At 46.5% G+C, this 25,002-nt stretch overlaps 1 protein-coding gene across 3 annotated transcripts in view; it reads left to right on the forward strand.

The window, feature by feature from the left end:
• The window catches only part of LOC147461161 (transferases, transferring hexosyl groups), an 81,880-nt gene that overhangs the window by 18,188 nt on the left and 38,690 nt on the right, over window positions 1–25,002 (forward strand). For all 3 annotated transcript variants that reach the window (XM_086508784.1, XM_086508785.1, XM_086508783.1), the window contains exons 2-4: window positions 18,164–18,269; window positions 18,411–18,503; window positions 18,576–18,768. In XM_086508784.1, coding sequence (XP_086364910.1) covers window positions 18,164–18,269; window positions 18,411–18,503; window positions 18,576–18,768 — 392 coding nt within the window. The remainder of the gene's footprint in view (window positions 1–18,163; window positions 18,270–18,410; window positions 18,504–18,575; window positions 18,769–25,002) is intronic.

A 25,002-nucleotide genomic window follows, 5' to 3' on the forward strand; every position in this document is an offset into this window, starting at 1 on the left:
GCCTCTTGAATTTCAACCATTTAACTGGCGCAGTCTTGTTTAATAGAAGCGTGGACCACCAAGTTCGAGCATTCCCCGTAAAGTAAGAGGCAGCTCTCCGAATCTTAGAGTGCTCGGAGTAACGCCCTCCCATGAAAGCGATGTCAAACTGCTGTACAAAAGACAAAGCCTTCGAAGCATCTCTATAACCAGAAAACGTGTCAAATTTAATTGACTGTCCACCTTCCTTAAACTCTCGGACTTTCTTGCTTTTGTCTTCCAGAAAGTCATACTGGTTGGCTTTGTAGAAATTCTTCTTCTTTGCATAAAAGCTGCAGTCATTCGAGTCCGAACTAGACGAGTCCTCTGTAGAACTGTCAACCATAGGGCGAGATTTAGACTTCTTTGCCTTTTTCTTGCCCTTTCCGAAGCGTTGCTTTTTGCTTCGCTTTTTACCCTTTCTGTCTTCTTCGCTCGAGTCAGATGAATTAGAAGAACTGTCAGAAGAAGAACTGGGTACCCCTTCAAATCGAACACGCTTCCTCTGCTTTCTTGCCTTCTCAAATGTAGACTGACGACTCAAATAACCTAGGAAGTCAGTGCCTTTCTTCTGCTTTTTACCGTGCTTTTTAGCTTTGTTCTGCGCGTCAAAAAGCTGAGCACTTCGTGCATCAACCACCTCTTCTAATTCTTTCTCTGTAAACTTCTTGGGAGTAGGAGGTTTCTTGAGAGCGGGTTTTCGGGATGGTTTTGTGGTTTTCTGCCACTGCGTGTGCACCTCATCGAAAGAAGTTTGGCTCATATATTTTGCAAATTTCGGGTCCTTCGCAAAATTAAGCATCATCTTTGTTGCATCGCCGATCAATTGACGACGTTCCATCTCCTGACGCTCCGCCTGAGTAGGCCGAGGCGGGCCATACTCCTTGCCTGAATCTTCGTTGTGATCCCTTCCCGCATCTTCGGATGCAGAGGGAGTCGATTGATCTTTGCCTGAAGCCATAAGTGCCGCAAAAAAAAAAGGATCGGATTTCCCGTAGAAGAGAAATCGGCCGTGCTCTGATACCATTGTAGCAGACTTGGACACTCCAAGTCGAGAATCTACCACGACACCACAAATAATCACTTCAAACAATTCACAGTTCACAATTGATTCCACACTGGCCAGGCGGACTTCCGTGCTTAGAGATATTGGCCCCAAAGATTGGCGCCCCTTTCGGTATTTCTTTTTGTATTGATATGTGTTCAAAGTACAAGAGTGCGGGCAGGCGCTCACACTCAGACTCTACGTCCAGATATTCTGAGTTGTGAGTGGCCTTCCCACTTATTTAAAGAGTACAAGGGATGCCAAAAGCAGAGCCCCAAAAGCTGGTCAAATCAAAAAGCCCTCATAAAATTAAGCCAAGGCTCCTTCTCTCTCTTATGCTTTAATAAAGCAAGTTAATCTCTCTCTTGCTGCCTTGCGTGGAATAAAGCAACCTCAGCGTAAGCTTTTCCACCAACGCTAGCAGCTAGCTTAGCCCAAAAAGCAATAAAAAAAACCAACCGCAAAACAGTGCCACGTCATCACTGCCACAAATTGCGGGATTCCATACAATTGCCACGTGTCCCCTGCCGTACACAATCCGCCATGTCAGCAATTCCAGCAGTATTCCTGTCCGGCAGCCAGCAGGGAGTGTATGCGTGTGTACACTGGGCAGCCACGTCACTAGTTTGTGACATGAGGGGTGGTTGCATACATGTAAATATGCATGCATGCACACCGACATACATGCACACGTATGCATATATACATATATATGTCTACAACCTAATATACATGCATGCATGCTTGTATGTGTATTGATGAGGCGTATAAGTAACAACTAGTACGTTAAGTACTAATACCAGTACGCGTATTTATCGTACGGTATGTAAAGAATGATAAATATGAGTTTCGAATGAAACCTTGACCCGGACTATGAGACAAACCATTGTACAACTGTTGTATCTCCTCCACAAAAAAGAAAAGAACTAAATGAAAGCTAGGGTAAAGGAGCCGGTTTAGAGATGCCCAAATTGGGCGAGGAGTTGCAAAGGCTTTGTCTAATGGTTTGGAGCTAGGAGGGGCTTAGTCAAAAGCGTTGTGCTGCAGCATTTGTAGCAAAGACGCCATCGCGATTGTTTGACGGATGACAAAGATTGAGCAGTTCTTCGCATTCTCATGTAACAAAAATAAGTGCCAAAGGGACGACCTCCAAGGGGGGGTTTAAAAGCCAAGTTGTCAACACCTCCATCATCCCAAACAGAAAAGAAAAGATGAATGAAAAATCTAAATAAAAGCTAGGGTAAAGGAGCCGGTTTAGAGATGCCCAAATTGGGTGAGGAGTTGTAAAGGCTTTGTGGAATGGTTCGGAGCTAGGAGGGGCTCAGTCAAAAGCGTTGCGCAACAGGTATTTGCAGCAAAGACGCCATCGCGATCATTTGACAGATGACAAAGATCGAGCAATTCTTTGCATTCTTGTGTAACAAAAATGAGTGCCAAGGGGACGACCTCCAAGGGGTTTTTTTGTCAAAGTCGACTATGCGGAAGCGTAGAGAGAGAGAGAGAGAGAGAGAGAGAGAGAGAGAGGCACGCAACTTAGAGCCAAAAACAGAGAATTACAACTTGTTCTAATTTTTTGCATGTTTAGGGTTTTGGTCACTTTTGATGCCAAAATGTACCGGGAGCTTCTGGGAACCTAGGGAACTGTCATACTGGTGTTTTGGTGCATTTGAGAGGCACACATTGAGAATTCAGCGTGCTGTAATTTCTTGCCAGGTTTATAAAAGTGCGTGCATGGGAAATCACCGTTTACTTGGGTTTTTGTTTGTGGAGACTTCTACTGCTGTTATGCTCCCGAAATTGGGCTAGAGTAGGGGAATTTCAGCTCGATAAAAGTGGGACAGTTTCTATAACTTTATAGGTATTCTCAAATGCAATATGAATAAAGAAAACAGAAAGGTACGCCAACCTTTGGGGCCAACATGGTGTCTTTGTCTACTTGGGAGCACTCTATCTACCAACTCGTGAATTGTTTTGAAGTGGTGAATTCCAATTACATGTTTATTTGTGAAGAAAGGTAATCAGGCAAGTCGGTGGCTTGGAGCTTAAGTGAGGGGCCCAAAAATTTGTTCAAGGACCAAACTCAAGGCCTAGCGCTTGTCCAAGCTGATGTGAAGGCAAAAAAATCCCCCTCCTTCCTCAAGAAGCCCACGAGCCCCCCATAGCTCAAGAGGAGAGAGCTTCTCTCTCTCACAAGACTTAATGATAAACCCTTTCCCATCCTCCTTTTATACCCTTTCCTTTGAGCCACTTTCCCCTAGCATGCACCTGCAATCACTTTCTAAGTTGAGTCTGTGCACTTCGTATGCTCATAATTCATGATGTACAAGTCTGATTCACGAGCTATAAAGCACGGCTGAAAACATTTATTTAAAACCATGTCTTGGGAACTCGAACAACCCAAAACGTCAGCATCCAAGCTTGGCAAAATCACACCTTTGTACATGAATTTTTACATGGTCACTTCCAAAACTTGTTGGGCTATTTACACATATATACATAAGGCTAGTGGGCAAGTTTTTTGGCACGACCTAGTAACTTACAGCTCTCTCAAGCCCACAGCCTCCAGTTGCATGTCTCAAGAGTTGCTGGGTCAGAATCTATGACACAAGTCCTCCCACAGATGCCCACAACTTTGATCCTCTGAAAACAACACTCTGCAACCTGTGGGGCCTCGACTGAGACTATGTGTAACCGACCCTCACCCTGTAGCTTGAAAAACATGGACGGTATCGTCTCTGAGCAAGCCCGAACTGCGATGAGGACCGCGAGTCGCGTGAAGGCCCCCATCCATCTGGGCACTACTGACTTGAGAGATGTAAGCCACTTAGCAGATACTGCCTTTGTGATGTCCTGGCACATGCTCTGTACCCTTCTCATGCCCTGTAGCTGGATGCTCTGAAGCTCCTCTGACAAACCTCAGAACTGTAGCTAGTCACCCAAAGTGCGTGCGGGACCCTCTGCCATGGGACCCCAAGAGACATGAGGCCTACTACCAACCAAGTGGCCTCTCTGAGTGCTGACCATGGGGTTTCAAACAAGGGGCTGTCTCAAGTGCTCCTCCGTGCAAGTAGGCTGGTGCTGCTCCAGGCCTCTCCGCAGTTGCTCCCAGGAACGAAGAAGGCTCAAAGCAAAACGGTCCTCTAGTCTCCTGCTTAGGCCAACTCTACGCATCTCTGTGAAAATCCATCTGGTGGAAGGTCTCCAAGGGCCTCCAGCATGAGGCACTCTAGCTCTAAGCCACTGAAGCAAAAACTCCTTTCAGGGCTCCTCCCCTGGAAGCAGTCCTCTGACAACAAACTTCCCAAGAAGGGCTCTGCTTTGCTGTGCAGGGTCTGTGATCCCCAAACCCCCCCGGAGAACAAGGTAGAGTGATGACCTGTCAAGCCACTTTGGCCCGGGCTATCTGGGTATCGCGCCCTGACCAAAGGAAATTCTTGATCAGCCTCTCTACCTGGCTGATGCAGGAGCTCAAAAAGATCCAACAAGATGTAATGTACCACATAGCAGCCAACAGCACCTGGTTGGCCACTACAACTCTTCTTGCCAAAGAAAGTCATGCCGAGCTCCAATGTAACAGCTTCCTCCTGATGGACAGGAGGAGGGGAGCAATCTGCTGCTCAGGAGACAAGTCCAAGCCAACCTGACAGTGAAACTAACGAACACAGTCCCTGGGGGGATCCATCTGAAACCCTCACCTGGCATCTAATCAGGCGTCGGAGCACTGCCAACCGAGAAAGCCACTGTCTTTCTCCAGTTGATCAGTGCGCTTGATGTATAGCAAAAGGTCTCAAGAGCCTGCTCACACCTTTGTAGGTTGGCCTCCTGGTCCTCCAAGTACAAAGCTGAGTCGTCTGCAAACTGAGCATCCAGTAGCTCATTGCCAAGAATAGGAAGCGCTAAGCCAATTAAACCAACCTACTGTGAAACCAAAAATCTGCTTACTGCCTCAACATAGAACAAAGAGAGGAAGGGGGCAAGAGGGTAGCCCTGTCTGATCCAACGTGTGAGCATGAACCGGTCTCCTCTACCTCCTACCAAAAGCACCTGGGTAAGGTGGAGCGGAATGAATGTTTGAACTTTGCTCAAGATCAGTGTTCGCTTAAAAAACGCTAGTCCTGGGATCTTCTGGCGATGTTGGGTTGGATAAAAAGCACTAGAAGTTGGGGTTGATGGAAAACGCTAGGCTAGGGGAAATCTTGCTTGGAGGGGAAACCACCAAGGGGTTCTTACTTGAGAAGTTGCCTGTTGAGCTTGGGCTTCTGCTGCCTCTTCTACCCATTAGTGCCAGTCTAGGTTTGCTTATATACAAACTTACTCAATTTGCCCTACCTACTTTCCAACAAAAGTCACTTAAAAATAATAAGTGAAAAATGTCAAAAATAGGGAAAATAGGCTAAATGAACTAGAAAATTCCCGTGAAGGATTCTGATGGGAATGCTTATGATCATGCTGTGTGCAACCAGAGGATATGCATCTACACTAAGTGACTGGGCATACACGGTCTGCGAACAGACTCACAAAAGTGCTAGATCACTTCTAAATCTGGACTGACTGAACCCTTGTCATGAGGTAGCTTGTCCACGGACACATAAAGTTGGATGTGTCACGTGACATCCCCTCCTTTTCAAAGTGAGGTACTGGTACTGAACTGTATGGCATCGAGGGAGATCGCCAATAGCATCTGGAATCCTAGAAGGGACTCTTCGTCGGCCCACTCTGATGTGTGGGTCGTGCGGTACTTGAACTTCATAAAGGTTTGCAACGCTTGCTTCTTTGGGCCGCGCCGAAAGCGACACAAAGTCTTCTATGGCTCCTTCGATGCATTAACTTCGTCGAGAGTCATGCTTCTTTCTTCTTAAAGAATCTCCATGGCTGAAAATTCCTGAAACCATTTCTAGCACAAAACCATGAACATACCTATTCCATGTAAAGTGAGTGGAAAAAATCGTGTCGTCCTAATAGACTGTGCATTCAATGTAGATGAACAAAGAGACGGAGTGCCAAACCGTTCCCCACACACACGCAACCAATGAGATCGAATCTTTCTCTTATGATCTAAAGCAATCAACTGTGGCAATTCACAATGGAAATGCCCATGCTTGGTGCTCATACTTTCTTGTGCTCTTTCTACGACCGTGTCATGCCAAGGAAGAGACATGGAATGTGACTTCCTTGAATGCATACTTTTCAGCTTTTCATGAACAATCCGCATACATTCGTGCTCATTCATGAGTGAAACGTGCTCAACGTACAATATGTCATGCATAGGAAAAGGGATCACATAAAGACGTTGACTAAAATAGAGGAAATGATCACGAATGAAACACTCGAACAATGCGTGCGTATCAATCATGCGAACACATAATACTTCTTGTAAGGGTTCTGTGGACCTAGACTCGAGAGCCAAGATCGATCCTTCGTGATTGATCGAATCTGCAACGAGGTTAGCTTCGCTAGAAAAAGCATTCACTAACACATCATCCTTGTGAACAATCACATCATCTTCATGAAAATCCTCATGCTTGTGAGAAATCACAGCTTGATCATCATGGAAGTCATCATGCTTGGCATTGCCAACCAAATCATCATGCACATCATTATCATTCAATTCATCATGCTTCTCATAATGATGCAAATCCTGTGTGTCATGCTTTGGAGAAGAAGAGACTGAGAGAGTCTCCTTCTCCTGAATCCGTTCAATCTTTGCCTGCACAATAGCAAAGAGAGAGGGAGAATGAACAACTTCCTCTCCACGAATGACAATGGGAGAGTCACTTCTTCCGTCCTTAATGAGAGAGTGCAATGATCACGAACAAAGTGAGTGGACACTGTGCGTACAAGTGTATGAGACTGAGAGATAGAGAGACAATTTTTTTTTTACGGAAAGCAGCTTGTTGAACTGTAAACAACACACCAAGACACTCTTTTGTGATGAGAGAGTCCATACCAAGAGCAAAGCCAGAGACCTCGAGAGGAGATTTCTAACTAACCTCTAGGCGGGCTCTCTCAACAAGAGAGGGACTGATCACATCATTCATACTGCCTGGGTCAAACAATATGACAAAACGTTGCCCCGTCATATGACCATAACATTTAATGAGAGACTCATCAATGGGAGGGTCAGGAGAAACTTGGGGCACGCTCGTGTTGTCAGTGATTGCATTGACAGAGGAAGTGGGTTCTGTGGATTCTTTAGATTCATTAGAGTTTAGCTTAGGACATGTTCTTTTTATGTGACCCTTAATGTGACAATGAAAACAACGACCTTTCTTAGAATAAGTGCTTTGCTCTTCCGACGTGATGTATCCTCCTAAAATTCGTTGGGCTACCATTTCATATGGAGTAAGCTTAGGTTTAGCAATTGTGTTAGCCTTACCCTTAGGTTCATTGGAAGAGTTCTTTTCTGAGAGACTGTTGGAAGATTGGTTAGAAGAGTTACCGTTCTTACCATTCTTACCGTTCTGAGGGTTCTGAGAAGTTTGAGAGGTACTTGTGGAAGTCTTGTTCTCCTTAGGCTTTCCTTTGTTGTGCTTCATCTCCTGTGCGAGAGCAATCGCTACCGCCTTGTTGAGATCGATTGGATCAAAGACTTCTACATCAAACTTGATATAGTCGTCTAATCCAAAAAGGAATGTCTCCTTGCGCTCCGCATCCGATTTGCGTAATTGAGTGCCGAGCTGCAAAACACGATTAGAGAAAGACATAACCGGCATACCATTTTGCTTGAGAGAGCGCCAATCGTCCTTCAATCGTGCGAGGTACTAAGGTGGCATAAACCGCACCTTCAGCTTGTCTTGGAAATCAGCCCAATTGAAGGAAAGGGGCGTGAATTCGTCGGTTTTCTCTAGGTGCGCGGCTAACTGTGACTCTTGTCATGCGTGGTACCAATTGATGGCATCGCCGGCAAGGTACATAGCTGCCGTCAAAACCTTGCTATTCCCTGTCTTCTTAGTTGTCACAAAATAAGCATTAAATTGATGCAACCAAGATGAATCACCGTAGCATCCATCTTACCATCATACTTACTGAAAGTCAACTTTTCTGTGACTGGGTTGTTGGAATCCGCATCGTGGCTTGCGCCACTTGAGGAACTCCCACGATCTTTGGTTGGTTCGGACTTCGAGGCAAGTACTTGTCGAACCAATTCTTGAGTGCAGAGGTCTCTTTGAGCCTCACGCTCGGCCTCCAAGGCCGCTCTTTGAGCCTCCCGATCGGCCTTCAAGGCCGCTCGTCTTGCTTCCGCTTCCTCCTTTCTTTGTGCTTTTCTTTCGTTTCGTTCATCGCGCTCGCATTCTAAAGCAATGCGAGTCGCTTCTTGTTGTATTGCATTTCTTTCATTTCGTTCTTCACACTCGCGTTCCAAAGCAATGCGAGTCGCTTCTTGTTGTGCCAGCGCAAGGCGAGTAGCTTCGCGATTCGCTTCTTGTTGTTGAGCCATCATGTCCAACATCAACTTGACCATCGCCTCCATGGAAGTTGGTACAACTCGTGGCGTAGATGGAGAAGAGGGAGGGTCGGAAAAATCTCTTGGTGGGGAGAACTCTTCGTCGCCTCTCTCATGCTCATCACTTGTATGCGAAGTATCCATTCCGCTTCGGGTGATGACCATGCACTATGATCTTTGGTTCTTAAGTTCACGAGGAACTTAGGGTTCTTGAGGTTCTTGAGGGTTTTCTTTCGCTTGCAATCTGTGTTTGAGAAGGATCTTTTCTTCACCCGAGTTCTACTCTTTTCTGCGGGCGCACCCATTGGCGGCCTTGCGCTCACACCAAGGTTGCTTTTTCCCACCTCACATTGATTGGCCGGCCGCTAAGTGCACGGTCCGCTCTCAATGAGTGAAAAGAGGCACAAGGGGAGGCTGAACAAGCCCTTCTTTCTTGGGATTCCTGTCACTCTTCAAAAACACGATTAGGAATCGACACGCCCAAGCGTACTTGGGTTCGTGCGATCGCAACAAGCAAAAAAAAAATCTTGTGATTCTTGTGGTTCTTTCCTTGAGTGATACAGAACACTGCCAAAGCTCTGATACCAATGTAAGATGCGGCGGAATGAATGTTTGAACTTTGCTCTAGATGAGTGTTCGCTTCAAAAACGCTAGTCCTGGGATCTTCTGGCGATGTTGGGTTGGATAAAAAACGCTAGAAGTTGGGGTTGATGGAAAACGCTAGGCTAGGGTAAACCTTGCTTGGAGGGGAAACCACCAAGGGGTTCTTGCTTGAGAAGTTGCCTGTTGAGCCTGGGCTCCTACTGCCTCTTCTACCCATTAGTGCTAGTCTAGGTTTGCTTATATACAAACTTACTCAATTTGCCCTACCTACTTTCCAACAAAAGTCACTTAAAAATAATAAGTGAAAAATGTCAAAAATAGGGAAAATAGGCCAAATGCACTGGAAAATTCCCGTGAAGGATTCTGATGGGAATGCTTATGATCATGTTGTGTGCAACCAGAGGATATGCATCTACACTAAGTGACTGGGCATACACGGTCTGCGAACAGACTCACAAAAGTGCCAGATCACTTCTAAATCTAGACTGACTGGACTGACTGAACCCTTGTCGTGCTGTAGCTTGTCCACGGACACATAGGGTTGGATGTGTCACGTGACAACCTGGCTGTGTGCACGTCTGTAAAGAGTTGACACACCTCTAATCCAGGCATCTGAGACTGACTGGACTGACTGAACCCTTGTCGTGCTGTAGCTTGTCCACGGACACATAGGGTTGGATGTGTCACGTGACAACCTGGCTGTGTGCACGTCTGTAAAGAGCTGACACACCTCTAATCCAGGCATCTGAGAAGCCCATCCTGCGAAGAGTGCCCTCCAAAAAGTCCCAGTCAACTCTATCGTAGGCCTTCTCAAAATTGAGAAGAAGAATCACCAAATACTCCCCACGGAGGCGCGCGAGGGCAGATGCCTCCCAAAAAGTAAAGATGTTGTCAAGGATACTGCGCTTCTTGACAAAACCTGTCTGAGTACCATGTATAATGCTCTCTAGAAGTGGCTGAATCCTCAAACTCAAAGCCTTGGCAAGAATTTTGTATGCTAAGTTAAGGACGGTGATGGGTCGCCATTGCCGAATCTCATCCAAGGAACCACGCTCCTTGGGAATGAGGTAGATCAAACCCTCACTTATGCTGTCAGGCATCTCTCCTGTGTGTAAGATGTATTGAAAAGCGTTGCAAAGGTCTGAGCCAAGCAAGTCCCAGTACTCTAAGAAAAAACTGGGAGTCAAACCATCCTCACATGGACAGCTACCACGGGGAAGTGCTCTGAGGGCCACGTGGAGCTCCTCTAGCTGAAGAGGCAGCTCAAGCCTTTGACGCATCTCCTTAGTCACAGACTCACAAGACAAGGCATCTGTGCCTAAACCAGCTCTCTGCATGCCTCCCGACGCTCCGACTGAGGCTTTGCTGACAACATGTCACGGTAAAAGTTAGTAGCAACTGCACGCATGTCCTCTGGCTCTGAAGCAACTGACCCGTCAAGCCTCCTCAACTGGCTGACACTAACATGCGCATGCCGGGGTCCCAAAGTCTCAAAGAACGCCCTCGTAACTCTGTCACTCACCTGGGTCCACTAAGAAGCTTGTCGATGGAAAGCAAACTCATGACGTCTCTCCTCTGTGCTGGCAAGCTCCTGGCAAGCTTGATGCAACTGCTCCTCCAACCAGGGACTGTCTGGGTGCTGCTCCTGTATCCTCAGCAGGGAAGCAACGCCTCGTCGAAGACGTTGCTCCTCTCTCGCTGCAGCCAGGCGGGCCGTAGACTCCTGAAGAAAGAAACGGCTAAGCTGAGCAAGTCCAGAGGCCACTCTGTCAGCAGGAGAGTTCCGCGTGTCCAAGCCCTTTGTCCAAAGGGCCACCACTCGCTCTTTGAGCTCAGAGTCCAGCAAGATCCTCTCAGGGATGCGTAGCATCGTGCTGCCCCTCCTCTGTCTATCTGTCACTGGTGCATGGTTTGAAAGGGATGTCCCAGCTAGGATGCAAACTGACCCACCCCAGTTACAAATGCGGTCAAGCGATCTATCCTAGATAGATTCACTCCTCCAACTCTGCGATCATAACGGGAGAAAACCAGGCTGTCAGGGGGTCGTACAAAACGTGAGTGTTACCAAACATCAGAAACCCTCATAGTCATACAAAACCGCTCCCAGGCTGCCAGCTCAGCTCCGTGTACCGTGACATGGCCACCTCCAATCCGATCAGAGGGGTCCTCCAACATGTTGAAGTCCCCCCCAACACACCACTGCTTTGCATGCGGCAAAGACTCCACAACCTGAGACCAGAACTCTGCCCGTGCACTTGCCACATTGGGCGCATAAATGTTCATGAAACCCATAAGGCAACCGTGAACCTGCATAGTAATCCAGTGAGCCCTGCCTGGCACAATAATCCCTCTGCCCACAATAGCTTGCTGCAAAGAATTGGCAATAGTCATGCATACCCCTCCCTGGATGCCTCCAGGTCCAAATTGACCAAAACGACTCGTAGGGACCACACAAAATCTGACCACACCGTCTAATGCGGCTCTCACAAAGATGATGCTCCTGTAGCATAAGAATGTCAATCTCACCACCCACAAGACATCTCTAAAGCTCCTGATGCAGCGACACTGAAACTGGGGCCCTCCTAATCCCTGCACATTCCATGAGATGATCCTCATGGAGTCAGTGAGAAGAAGAAGAAGAAGAGAGTTTTAACGTCGTAGGAAACTATCCCAAGAGACCTTAAAGATCTAGCCGACGAGGAGTTGAACTCAAGACCTGTTATTCAAGAGGGAAATGGCATAACCAATCTACCACACTTGGGTGATAGAAAGGTTATACCATTTTCCTCTTTTTATTAGCGCGCACACACACCCACACACACACCCAAGAAGAAGAGAGTTTTAACGTCGTAGGAAACTATCCAAAGAGACCTTAAAGATCTAGCCGACGAGGAGTTGAACTCAAGACCTGTTATTCAAGAGGGAAATGGCATAACCAATCTACCACACTTGGGTGATAGAAAGGTTAGACCATTTTCCTCTTTTTATTAGCACACACACACACACACCCACACACACACCCGAGAAGAAGAGAGTTTTAACGTCGTAGGAAACTATCCCAAGTGAGAGAAAATAGATGTTGCAACAGCAGCCAACCTCGCTATCTTTGAGGCCGGTTTGGATGGGGAGTAATCCACATCCGAACGACCTCTAGAGTGTCTTGCCCAGGCCCAAGCCGAGCGTGTAGCCTGAAGGGCTACATCCTCTGTCCAAGAATCCTCATGTACAAATACATAACAAGGAGGGCTCTGAGTGTCAGCAAACAAATGCACCACAATGTGCGTGCAACCTGCTGCATCCGGAGGCGTCACGCTGAACTTGGCAAGAGGCCAAAGTGTCTGTATCAGATCTGTCACCCCTAAGTCCCCTGTGTGGTGTGAGAACTCAGTAGCGTGAATCAGGAGCCAGTCAAGAACTGTGCAGGGTCCACCCTATGGGATCCGTACCCCACAGCGAAAAGGAGAAAACCCATCGCGCTGTCCAAAGTCTCACTGCCTCTAGCTGCAAGAAAGAGGACGTGGACTCGAAAGCAAACCTCCTCCAAGTCAGGAGAAGAGTCACCCAGGAACCGTGTGAAGTTGTATTCGAAGAAGTCCCAGCGTCTGCGAATGTCAAAGCTAGTCAAACCTCTAGGGACTCCTGCAAAAAGAGAAGTCTGCACCAAAAAAAGGGGCCTCAGATGGGGCTGTCCCTCTCGAGCCACACGGCTCGTAGCGAAAGCACTACCAAGAGATTGCCTCGCGGAAAACACATGTCCAGTCCCCTGCGTCTGAGGAGGAGTGGAGGGGGGGTCAGGAGACGAGGCTGTGGGCTCCACCAGGGAGAGAGAAGGGACGGGAGGTGGAGCGGCAACGTCTGAGGGGGAGGTGGAGGTGGAGAAATTGAAGTGGACGGAGCCTCCTCAAGCGGGTCCTGCTGAAGGGGGTCAAAATGGTTCCCAGTCGGAACCCACTGCTGCTGAGCTACAGAAGGTCGGCCACCAGGGGGAGCCGTGGGGCGAGTGCGCCCTTGTTGGCGGCAGCCAAGCACTTGCTGCCAACCGTCTGCTGTTTAATCACTAGTCTCAGTCCAGGTACCAGCCTGTGCGTCCTGTGTACCTGGCTGCTTGGCATGCTGAGCCTTGGAGGAGTTTGTCTCGCGGCCACCAAAGTGGAAGGTCATTGGTGTCAAGTGAGTCTACAAGATGAAGTACAAATTAGATGGGTCTTTGGACAAGCACAAGGCACGCCTCGTTGCCAATAGCTTTTCTCAAAAACCAGGCATGGATTATGACGAGACCTGTGCATCTTTTGTAGGATGGCGACTATTCGGATAGTTTTTGCTCTAGCAGCCCATCATCGATGGCCTGTATTTCAGATGGATGTGTAAAGTCGGCCTTTCTCAATGGCGACTTAGAGGAGGAAGTGTAGTGGAGCAACCTCTAAGATTCTCAGTTCTAAGTTCGAGCGACAAAGTTTATAGGTTGTGGAAGGTTCTTTATGGCCTGAAGCAAGCTCCTTGAGCGTGGTACCAAAAGATTGGTTTTTTCTTCCTATGACATTCCTTTCATCGTTCTTCTCGAGTTCTAGATTTATATTATTTTAGAGAGAGAGGATTGATGACACTGGTTATCCTCTATGTGAATGATCTTGTGATTATAGGTACCCATGATCCGCATATACATAGTACTATGGATGAAGGTGCAACAGAAGTGAATGTTGTACTTTGCTCAAGATGAGTGCTCCGAACTGTGCTCAAGGGCTCCTTTTACTTATGGAAGGGAGAGCCTTCCGTTCCTTTAGTGAGAAAGTGCAATGGAGACAAACAATGTGGTGAACACTGTGAATGAAGGTGCATGAGACCGAGAGATAGAGAGAGAAGAATACGACACCAGAATGTTGTCAAACCCTCCTCCGAAGGCCCCACTCTCTATGGCGAGACCGGTCTACTATTGATTGCACAAATCTCTACAATGCTTTGGACTTGCCGACGATGTCGACGATGATGAGGACGACGACGAGACGGGCTGAAATCTGAAAATGCTAGTGGCTGAAATCTGCAAATCTTTATCTACTGAATTCTGACTCTATGTCGGTGACGACGATGATGCAATGACGACGCGTTGAAAATGCAGATGCTGAAATCTGCGTTTCCCGGGCTGAATCTGCAAACTACGCTGGGTCTGACCGTGCGGCGAGGATCTGCTGCGGGAAGGTGAGATTTGCGAATTCTGGGGGTTCTGCTGCGGTGTCTTGATGCTGAAAACTGAAAACGCTGGTGCTACTTCTGATTCCATCGCGATGAACTGCAAAACGCTAGGTTGCTTGCTGCTCCAAAAACGCTAGGGCTGAAAACTGTCCTGCTTGTGGAAATCTGCTAACGCTAGGGCTGCTCTGTGGTCTTGCTGTCGCCAGGCTACTGCAATGCAAAAACGTTGGCTGATCTTGGTGCAAAACGCTAGCTTGTTGCTGATGCAAAAACGCTAGGTCTGCTAGATGGGGGTCCTACTGAGAAGGTGCCTGTTGAACGCGAAGTTCCTGCTGCCTCTTCTGCAAGAAAGTGCTAGCGCTAGGGTTTCTTATATACTTGCCAAGTCAAATTGCCCTACCCAGTTCCCAACAAAAGTCACTTAAAAATAATAAGTGAAAAGTGTCAAAAATAGGGAAAATAGGTCTATGCACTGTAAAAATGCTCCTGATGGAAATCTGATGATCATGTTGTGTGCAACCAGAGGATATGCATCTATTCTAATTGTCTGGACATGACGGTTTGCGAACAGACTCACAAAAGTGCCAGATCACTTCCTATTCCTAAGCTGACTGAACCCTTGTCATGAAGTAGCTTGTCCACGTACACATTGGGTTACATGTGCAGGTGACAATGGAGACCTTGGCAAAGGAGTTTGAGATGATGGATCTAGGCTTGCTTCTTTACTTTTTTGGACTTGAGGTATGGCAAACAAAGGGGGGCCATGTTTCTCTCTCAGGAGCGCAATGTCTAAGAGTTGTGGAAGCATTTGGTATGGCCGAGTGCAAACCTGTCTCTTCTCGGATTAATCCCAACCAAAAGTTGTCACGGTATGACCCCTCATATGTAGCTGATGCTACCAAGTATTGAAAGCTGGCCGGTTCTCTTATTTGGTTGTCAACATCAGTTTCATGGTGGGACTTCTGAGTTCATTTATGGAGAGACCCACCAAATCACATATGAAGCATTCTCTTTGAATCATACGGTGTTTGAAGCAGTCACAATCGTTGGGCATATGGTATGTTGTTGGAGGTACAAACATCAGGATTATTCTTTGAGGATAAAGTGATTCTCATTGGGGTGGTTATCTAGATGGACGATGTTTGATTACAAGTTTCACCGTTTCACGTGATATAGGAGCGATTTCATGGAGCAGCAAGAAGCAACCTACAGTTGCCTTATCATTCACATAGGCTGAGTATCAGGCTGTTTGCAGTGCTATATATGAGTTGGCGTGGTTCCAAAGGTTGCCTTTGGATTGGTTTTCCATAGTAGACGATCGCAATTTACTTTGATAATGAGAGTTGTATAGCCATTGCAAGGAACCTAGTTTTCATGTCCGGACCAAGCATATGCCATTTAGAGATACACTATCATTTTGTTCGTGAGAAGACCACTATTCAACTTGAGTAGTGTTCTATGTCAGATACCATGTTGATATCTTCACAAAACCTCTACCACAAGCAACATTATCCCTTCATGCCAAGTCCTTTGGATTGATTCCCCATCTAGGAGATGAGAGGGGGTTGAGTTACATCTTTTGTCCGGTGATGGGACCAATATCTCCCAAGAGCAATTTAGAGAGTGAGGGCTATTTTGTGGATGTGCTCAACGGTATTTGAGGTAGACGCTCCTTTTCCGGCGGTACAAGCCATGTATGTGTCCACCCGGTAGGTTGGCATGAGGCAGGACCCCTGTTCCTAGCGTTCCCCAAGGTCAAAGTCTCTTATTTCTATAGTTTTCCAAGTGTCCGGCCGGGGACTGGATTTGGTCCTCTCGCCAGTTGGCAAGTTTATTGTCCTCTTAGATGATGTGGCATTTTATCTCGGCGCCCCCCATTAATGTGGGTCGTCGGGTATGAGATGTGAGTGAGGCAGATATGTGGGGTCCCTATAAGGACCCTTGCCCCCCCTTGTATCATTCATTCAATCATTTGCCGATTACTAGCGTTCTGAGACTTGACGTTTTCTCTTTCCACCTCTCTCGAGCACTTCTCTTATTGCAAGGTTTCTCCTCTCTCTATCATTTTGCTATTGGCAACATTCTCTCTCTCTCTCTCTCTCTCTCTCTCTCTCTCTCTCTCTCTCTCTCTCTCTCTCTCTCATAACAGATCTTGAGTTCAACTCTCCTCGTCGGATAGATCTTTAAGGTCTCTTGGGATAGTTTCCTATGATGTTAAAACTCTCTTCTTCTTCTTCTCTCTCTGTCTCTCACTTTGCAATCTGACTTCCCTCTATGTAGCGTCCTCTGTAGGTGCTTTGTGTGTAGAGCTTGCATGTGTGTGCTGCCTAGCATAGTTACAGGGAATGGCCAGTTTCAAGTCTCGGTTCCCTTTTCCATTCTAACTTCCCGTTCCGAATCCCTGTGGCGTGTTTTAGACAGTAGGTTTGCTCGCAATTGTAGACTTGATCGCTATCCAATTCACCTTTTCCATTGCACCTTTCTCTTCTTCTCCTCTCTCTCTCTCTCTCTCTCTACACTGTGCTCCCGTGTCACCACACCTTCTGTTGCACTCTGGCATGGTATCAAAGCCTCGGGTCGTCTACGCCAATCTTGCGATAGGGAGTGTGTGAAGGGCGGATTGGGGGGCGTTTCTTCAGCCAGCAGGAAGGCGACTGGTGGCAGCGTTTTCATTAAGGAGACCACCTCCGGGTCTGTGTTATTGCATTTGCGGGGGGGGGGTGACGGTTGTTTGCGTTGGGAAGCTGCTTGCAGCCTTGAAGCCGGTTTGTATCTATCTATGGAGGGTCCCTTTGCGACCTTGGAGTCCCTAGACCATGGCACCGATGAAGGAAGTTGCAGAGAGTTCTCATGATGTGGACGACACAGTCGGTGTGCTTGTTGCAGTGCTGGATTGGACTTTTCATATTCCTTCTTTTCTCTTGGATGGAGGCTCCAGATCTTGGTCTTGTTGTGTACCTAGGATATGAGAGGGGGTGTTGGAGTTTTGGAGGTGATCTCTTGGGTGCTCTGTCTAGACTAGTGAGAGGGATTCTTTGTGGCTGTGCTTGGTCTTGTGAGGCTTTTCTGAAGTCTAGGCATGGTTGGGGACTTTCTAGTTTAGCATTTGTGGGCATTTTTTGCGGGCGCCCTATTTTTATGCAATGACTTCATAATCTGCAGATTAATGGGTCATGGGGTATTTGGCTGGGTCGGGCATTTCATTAGCACCCAGGGCCCCGCGGGGGGGGGGGGGCGGGGGGGGGGTGGCATTAAGGTAGATTGTGCTAGTCTTTTAGTCTCTCTTGCATAGTTTTCCATATGTCAATCGGACTCGGACGGGTACAGAAGTAAGAAATAAGAATCGATCAGACCCCTTGAGGATTCCATACGGCACACTAAACAGAGTAAACATATAATACTCAAAACAATACAAAGGAGCATAAAACCATAGAATACAGTGAAACACCATAGAAACTTTAGAATTTAGCTCAACCCAGGTCAGTCATCATAGTACATAAGAATGATCATCATAACTGAGTCTCATAGTATATAGTGGTTGTTCTTAATTACTGGGTAAGTCTGAAAAACCCAACCATACGTCATCAGACTCGGTGGAGTCCAGTAGTTTGGTTCCTTGGCTCTCTCTATATATCTATATATTGCAATAAGTATAAATGAGCATTCACCAAGTAGAAGGAACAATGTTGTGAAAGGTCATACAAGATCTTTGCATGCAGTTTGACTACAACGGATGATAATCACCCAAAAGTAATGCCTTTGTTTAAATTTCTAATAAAGGTTCTAGAAAAACCTACATTTATTTGCACACTTTACCCTGTAGATGGAGGAGAGCTTAATTTAGCTTTTTGTACTAAATGTGACAGCATTATCTGGATTGATACCGTTCGTTGGCTATAGGGCCACTCTTTTTGTATCAGCCTTTCTTCTCAACATTAGTGTGTTTGTATTGTCTGCACTATTCTTATACAAGTAAGCAGTTTTCTTCTTGGGCTTCTTAGTAACATCTAAAATTTAAATACAAGGCTTGAAGGTGAAGCAAATAATTTCCTTTTGCATGGCAATGCAGAATCTACTCTTGTCTAACCTTTCTAATTGTAAATTGTTTCACAGGGTTTCCTTCATAGTATTGAAAGATGAAAGGATGGCTTATCAGTCAACAGCTCTTTTTTGTCTTAACCCAGCATCTATTTTCTATGCATCAATGTAAGCTAACAAGGATTGTGTTCAATGGTTAAGTAATTTGATGAAGGCTGACTTGGTGCCATTATGATCCAGATACTCAGAGAGCCTTTTTTCGATTCTTACTTTTGCTGGGTTGCTGGAACTTCAGTGTGGTTCTCAATGGAGGTCTGCATGTCTATTTGCCATCTCTGGTGGTGTGAGGTCCAACGGTGTAGTGCATGGAGGCTTCTTTCTCTTCCATGCCATACAAGAATCTTTCAAGGCTTTTTGTCAAAGGCGCTTGAAGGTCTGTTCTAATTTAAACTATCAAGTTTTTGAACACAGAATTGCAATTCTTGCATTGTGTTTGTGTGTGCGTGCACGCGTGTGTGCACATGCACATGTTTTTTTAAGCTGTACATGACATTTCATGTGCATGTGTTTGCTCTCTTGATGTTTACCACCAGTAATAGAGTGCACAAAGAGAAATGAAATGAAATGTTATATTAACGTCTTCAAAAGGCCAAAATGACCTATGAGACCAATCTGTTACAAAATGGTGAATCTAATACCATGTCTGGATACAAAAGAACTAGATACTACTACTAGAATCCATCCTCATCTGCACTCTGGATATCGAGAGTGTATGGCACAAATCCTCTGCTGTAGACTCCGTCGATGCTGTGTAGCCCCTCTCCTCGATCATGGCCGTCTGGATCTCTGTAGCTCCACTGCTTGGTTGATGAGAGTGCCGGAAGTGGTCGAAATGAGTGTGGGCCGAGCTCTGCAATGATGACTGCTCCTCTGGCTGTCCCATATCTAGTGAAAAGAAATCTGTAATCTGTCTCTGGGACTGTCTCTCTCTATCTCTCCCCAGTAAAGTGTCTCTATATTTGTGTAACTCAAGTAGATATAGCCCAAGACATCTCTGATCCTTATAACTCATGACCCTAGAGAAAGGACCGAAACCCTCTGAATAAGCAATGGAAACTGCCCCGACATATGTAATGTAGCTCTATCTCTGGCTCTAACTGGCATAAGCGGCATATCCTGCTTTTTGCTGGTTCCCTCTAAATCTACCAGTCTCAATCTCCAGCTGATGTGAGGATGTGCGTATCTGACCAATGGCACACCGCAAACCATGAGAGAGAAATGAAATGATATATTAACGTCTTCAAAGGCCAAAATGACCTATGAGACCATCAGATACAAAGTGGTGAATCTAATACAATGTCTGAAGTACAAGTACAAAAAGTACTGAAAGTAAAAATGAAAACTGAAAATGAAGTGTGAAATCTGAAATCTGAAAATGTAGAATAGGCCCTCAATGACAATCTGGGTGTCGTGCTAGAATGCCTCTGATCCTCTGCTGGAGTCTCTGTCGATGTAGTGTGCTCCTGTGTCTCGGTCGTGGTCGTCTCGATCTCCTGAGTTCAATCGCCCTGTCAATGAGGGTGCCTTTCGTATGAATGCGGGTACAACCCTGTGCTGGTGGTTCTCTTGGCTCCCTCGATCCAAGAGAGAGAGAGAGAGAGAGAGAGAGAGAGAGAGAGAGAGAGAGAGAGAGAGAGAGAGAGAGAGAGAGAGAGAGAGATGATGAAATGAAATGTAATATTAACGTCTGCAGAAGGCCAAAATGACCTATGAGACCAAAAGGTTACATGTGGTGAATCTAATACCAGGTCTGGGTACAAAAAGTACAAAGAACTGAAAAGAAAATAGTGGGTAGGGGTGGGGTGAAAGCTGATACAAGGGGAATACAAAGGGTGAGCTGATACAATGGAGCTCTCTGAGAGTCGAGGCATCATATACATGTACATCAGTATCCAAAAGGCTATAGAGATTCAATGTCCTCCAACATAGGCACTCTGTCGGGACGGCTCGTATGTCGCGCTAGTATGGTGTGGATCCTCTATCGCAGTCTGCGTTGATGTCGAGAGGGCCCCCTCATCCGTGGGCGACGGGACCGCCCCAACTCTATCACCCGATCAAGTAGTATGCCTCTGGTGCCTTTTGTGTTGTTATGTTGTTGGGGCTGCTCGGATTCTTCTGTCTGTGACTGAAAGAAATCTGTAATCTTCCGCTGTTGCTGGATCTCTCTCATTGTGCCCCTTTTCAAGAGGTCCTCTCTGTGTTTGCAAATCTCCATCTCTAGCTGATGTGGGGATGTGCGTATTTGACCAATAGCACATCGTATCCCATGGGATAGATGAGTGTCCATGTATCCTGGTCTGATCACAAAACCATCCTCCGTGAGTTGGAGAAGATGCTCTCTATAGAAAGTCATCTTCGTACCTAGCTCATGTGTAGGTTGTATCCATGTCCTCTTTGTACCTAGCTCATGTGTAGGTTGTATCCATGTCCTCTTCGTATCCAGCTGAATCAAGTCCTGTTTGATGAGCGTGGTAATCTCTGCCCTAGTGAGGGAGATGGAGGGTGCATCCAGAGAGTACTGAAATGGGGGTAGCCGATCCATCTAAAGCCATGTAACTGAAACCAAGATGCCATCTCTGCATACCAACATGATCTATCTCCCTGCAATGCCAGCTGTCGCGAAGACTCTAGTGCTAATCGAGCATATCTGTCTCTAGGGAGAGCCCAAGTGCTATGCATAAATGAAATTGATCGAGTGAGTGCCTCCACTACCAATGGAGGAGCAACGAGCTCCGCCCTAACAATGTCATGTGGTACTGAGGCCTTGGCCCTAATCATCCGAGAAATCATAGACACCAAGGGCTTCTCCATACATCTCCATCCATCAGTACTGCCAGCTCTGCTATGATGATCAACTGAGGGGCCCCATATCTCCACTCCGTACAACATGGCCGAAGTGACCAAAGTGTCAAAAAGCCAAAGCTTTGTCCGAGGTTCCTGGAAACGAACCTGCGAACATATCCTCTCAAGTCTCCCCAATGCTGCTGTAAGGTGCAGCGGAATGAATGTTGAACTTTGCTCAAGATGAGTGCTCTAAACTGTGTTCAAGGTTCCTTTTTTCTTACAGAAGGGAGAGCCTTCCATTCTTTAATGAGAGAGTGCAATGGACACGAACAAAGTGAATAGACACTGTGCGTGAAGGTGCATGAGACTGAGAGATAGAGAGAGAATACGACACTGGAAAGTTGTCAAACCCTCCTCCAAGGGCCCCACTCTCGATGGCGAGAGTGGTCTACTATTGATTGCACAATCTGGTACAATGGCTGATGCAAATCTAAATGCTTGCTATGTCGATGTCGACGGATGGACGACGAGGACGAGGCTGAAGATTTGGCGTTTTCCACTCAGCTATACCAGTGTTTGCATCAGCAAATTCAGCGGTTGAAGACCTAGCAAAGACAGCATTTTTGGCATACAAAGACACAGTAGCAGATCAGCCCCGACTTGGTGCAACAGTACGAGTTCAAAGCATTCAGTTTTCAGCCATAGTAGGGGTTCTGGTTCAAAAACGCTGAAGCTACTGGCTGAAATGCTGGTGCAGGAAACGCCAACTGCAGGGCTGGAAAAACGCTGAGTAGGCTGGCCTAAAAACGCTAATTGGCTGGTTCAAAACGCTGAAATGCTGAGTCTTTTGCTGGCTGAAAACCCTTGCTGAAAACGCCAAGGATCAGGGCTGAAAACGTTGAAGTGGCCTTGTGGAAAACGCCAAGCTATGGGGGTTCTTGTCTTGCTTGAGAATCGGCCTGCTGAGCAATGCTCCTGTTGCCTCCTCTGCCAGAAAGTGCTAGCTTTGGTTTGCTTATATATTATCTTAGCAAAATTGCCCTACCTAGTTCCCAACAAAAGTCACTTAATAAGTAAGTGAAAAATGTCAAAAATAGGGAAATTAGGTTTAATGCACTGGAAAATTCCCTTGATGGATTCTGATGGGAATGCTGATGATGATGCTTTGTGCAACCGGAGGATATGCATCTAATCTAAGTGTTTGGACATGCACGGTCTACGAATAGACTCACAAAAGTGCCAGATCACTTTGTATTATCGACTGACTTGACTGAACTGAACCCTGGTCATGCTGTAGCTTGTCCACGGACACATAGGGTTGGATATGTCACGTGACATCCCCTCCTTTTCAAAGTGAGGTACTGGTACCGAACTATATGGCGTCGAGGGAGATCGCCAACTGGGTCTGGAATCTTAGAAAGGACTCTTCGCCGGCCCACTCTGATGTGTGGGTCGTGCGATACTTGAACTTCATAAAGGTCTGCAATGCCTTCTTCTTTGGGCCGTGCCGAAAGCGACACAAAGTCATTGGTAGCTCCTTCAATGCTTCAGCTTTGTCTATGGACGTAGGTCCACCTTCTTTAAGAATCTCCATGGCTGAAAATTCCTGAAACCACTTCCAACACAAAAACATGAACATACCTATTCCATGGAAAGTGAATGGAAAAAATCTCGTCTTCCTCAAAGACTGTGCATGCAATGTAGATGAACAAATAGACGGAGTGCCAAACCGTTCACCACACACACGCAAACAATGAGATCGAAGCTTGTCTTGCTGATCTAAATCAATTAACTGTGGCCATTCACAACGGAAATGCCCATGCTTGGTGCTCATACTTGCTTGTGCTCTTTCTACAATTGTGTCATGCCAAGGGGAAGAAACATGGAATGTGATTTCCTTGAATGCATACTTTTCAGCTTTTCATGAGTAATCCGCATACATCCGTGCTCATTTATGAGTGAAACGTGCTCAACGTACACTATGTCATGCCTAGGAAAAGGGATCACATAAAGACGCTGACTAAAATACAGGAAACGATCACGAATGAAACACTCAAACAATGTGTGCTGACGAATCATTCGAACACATAGTACTTCCTGTGAGGGTTCTTTGGACCTAGGCTCGAGAGCCAAGATCAGTTCGTCATGTTTGATCGAATCTGCCTGGGGGGGGGGGTTGTGGACCTTGACTCGAAAGCCAAGATAGATTCTTCGTGATTGATCGAATCTGCAACGAGGTTAGCTTCGCTAGAAAAAGAATCAACTAACACATCATCCTTGTGAACAATCACATCATCTTCATGCAAATCATCATGCTTGTGAGAAATCACATCTTGATCATCATGCTTATCATAATCATGCAAATCTTGTGTGTCATGCTTTGGAGAAGAAGAGACTGAGAGAATCTCCTTTTCCCGAATCTCTTGCATTTGTGCCTGCACTTGAGAAAAGAATCGGAACAAGGGCTTTCCTTTCGTTGTGCTCATGCTCTATGGCTGCCATTCTTTCTTCGTGTTCACGCTCTATTTCTGCTTTTCTTTCTGCGGCCTCCAAGCGTGCTTGCACGCGCTCACGCTTAAAGTCGGTCATTCTTTCTGCTTCTCTTGCTTCGCGTTCTAACTTCCTTTCCATAAACAACTGCTTCAACTCCTCCATAGGAGTTAGTGCAATCCTTGGCGTAGATGGGGAAGGGGGAGGGTTGGAAAAACCTCCTGGTGGGGAAAATTCTTCTTCGGCTCTCTCATGCTCATCACCTCCAAGCGAAGTATCCATTCCGCTTCGAATGATGACCATCCACTGAAGTCGTGGGTTCTTAAGTTCACAAGGAACTTGGGTTCTTGGGGGTCTCGGTTCTTGGGGTTCTTTCGGTTCTTTCGGTTCTTTCCGTTCTTCTTTCGCTTGCAATCTGTGTTAGAGAAGGATCTTCTCTTCACCCGAGTTCTCCTCTTTTCCGTGGGTGCACCCCTTGGCGGCCTTGCGCTCACACCAAGGTTGCTTTTTCCCACCTCACGTTGATTGGCCGGCCGCTAAGTGCACGGTCCACTCTCAATGAGTGAAAAGAGGCACAAGGGGAGGCTGGACAAGCCCTTCTTTCTTGGGTTTCCTGTCACTCTTCAAAAACACGAGTAGGAATCAACACGCCCAAGAGGACTTGGGTTATGTGCGACCGCAACAAGCAAAAAAATTTCTGTGGTTCTTTCCTTGAGTGATACAGAACACTGCCAAAGCTCTGATACCAATGTAAGGTGCAGCGGAATGACTGTTGAACTTTGCTCAAGATGAGTGCTTCGAACTGTGCTCAAGGTTCCTTTTTTCTTACGGAAGGGAGAGCCTTCCGTTCTTTAATGAGAGAGTGCAATGGACACGAACAAAGTGAATGGACACTGTGCGTAAAGGTGCATGAGACTGAGAGATAGAGAGAGAATACGACACCGGAAAGTTGTCAAACCCTCCTCCAAGGGCCCCACTCTCGATGGCGAGAGTGGTCTACTATTGATTGCACAATCTAGTACAATGGCTGATGCAAATCTAAATGCTTGCTATGTCGATGTCGACGAGTGGACGACGAGGACGAGACTATGGCTGAAAACTGAATGCTTCGAACGTCGTCTTTGTTGGGTCTTCAACCGCTGAATTTGTTGATGCAAACGCTGGTATAGCTGAGTGGAAAACGCTAGATCTTCAGGCTGAAAAACACTAGGGGTTCTGCTTCAAAAATGCTGAAGCTACTGGCTGAAATGCTGGTGCAGGAAACGCCAACTGCAGGGCTGGAAAAACGCTGAGTGCATTGGAAAATTCCCTTGATGGATTCTGATGGATTTTG

The sequence above is a fragment of the Adiantum capillus-veneris genome, chromosome 3 (assembly GCF_014529385.1).
Source record: "Adiantum capillus-veneris isolate H3 chromosome 3, ASM1452938v2, whole genome shotgun sequence".
In the NCBI taxonomy this organism is placed as follows: Eukaryota; Viridiplantae; Streptophyta; class Polypodiopsida; order Polypodiales; family Pteridaceae; genus Adiantum; species Adiantum capillus-veneris.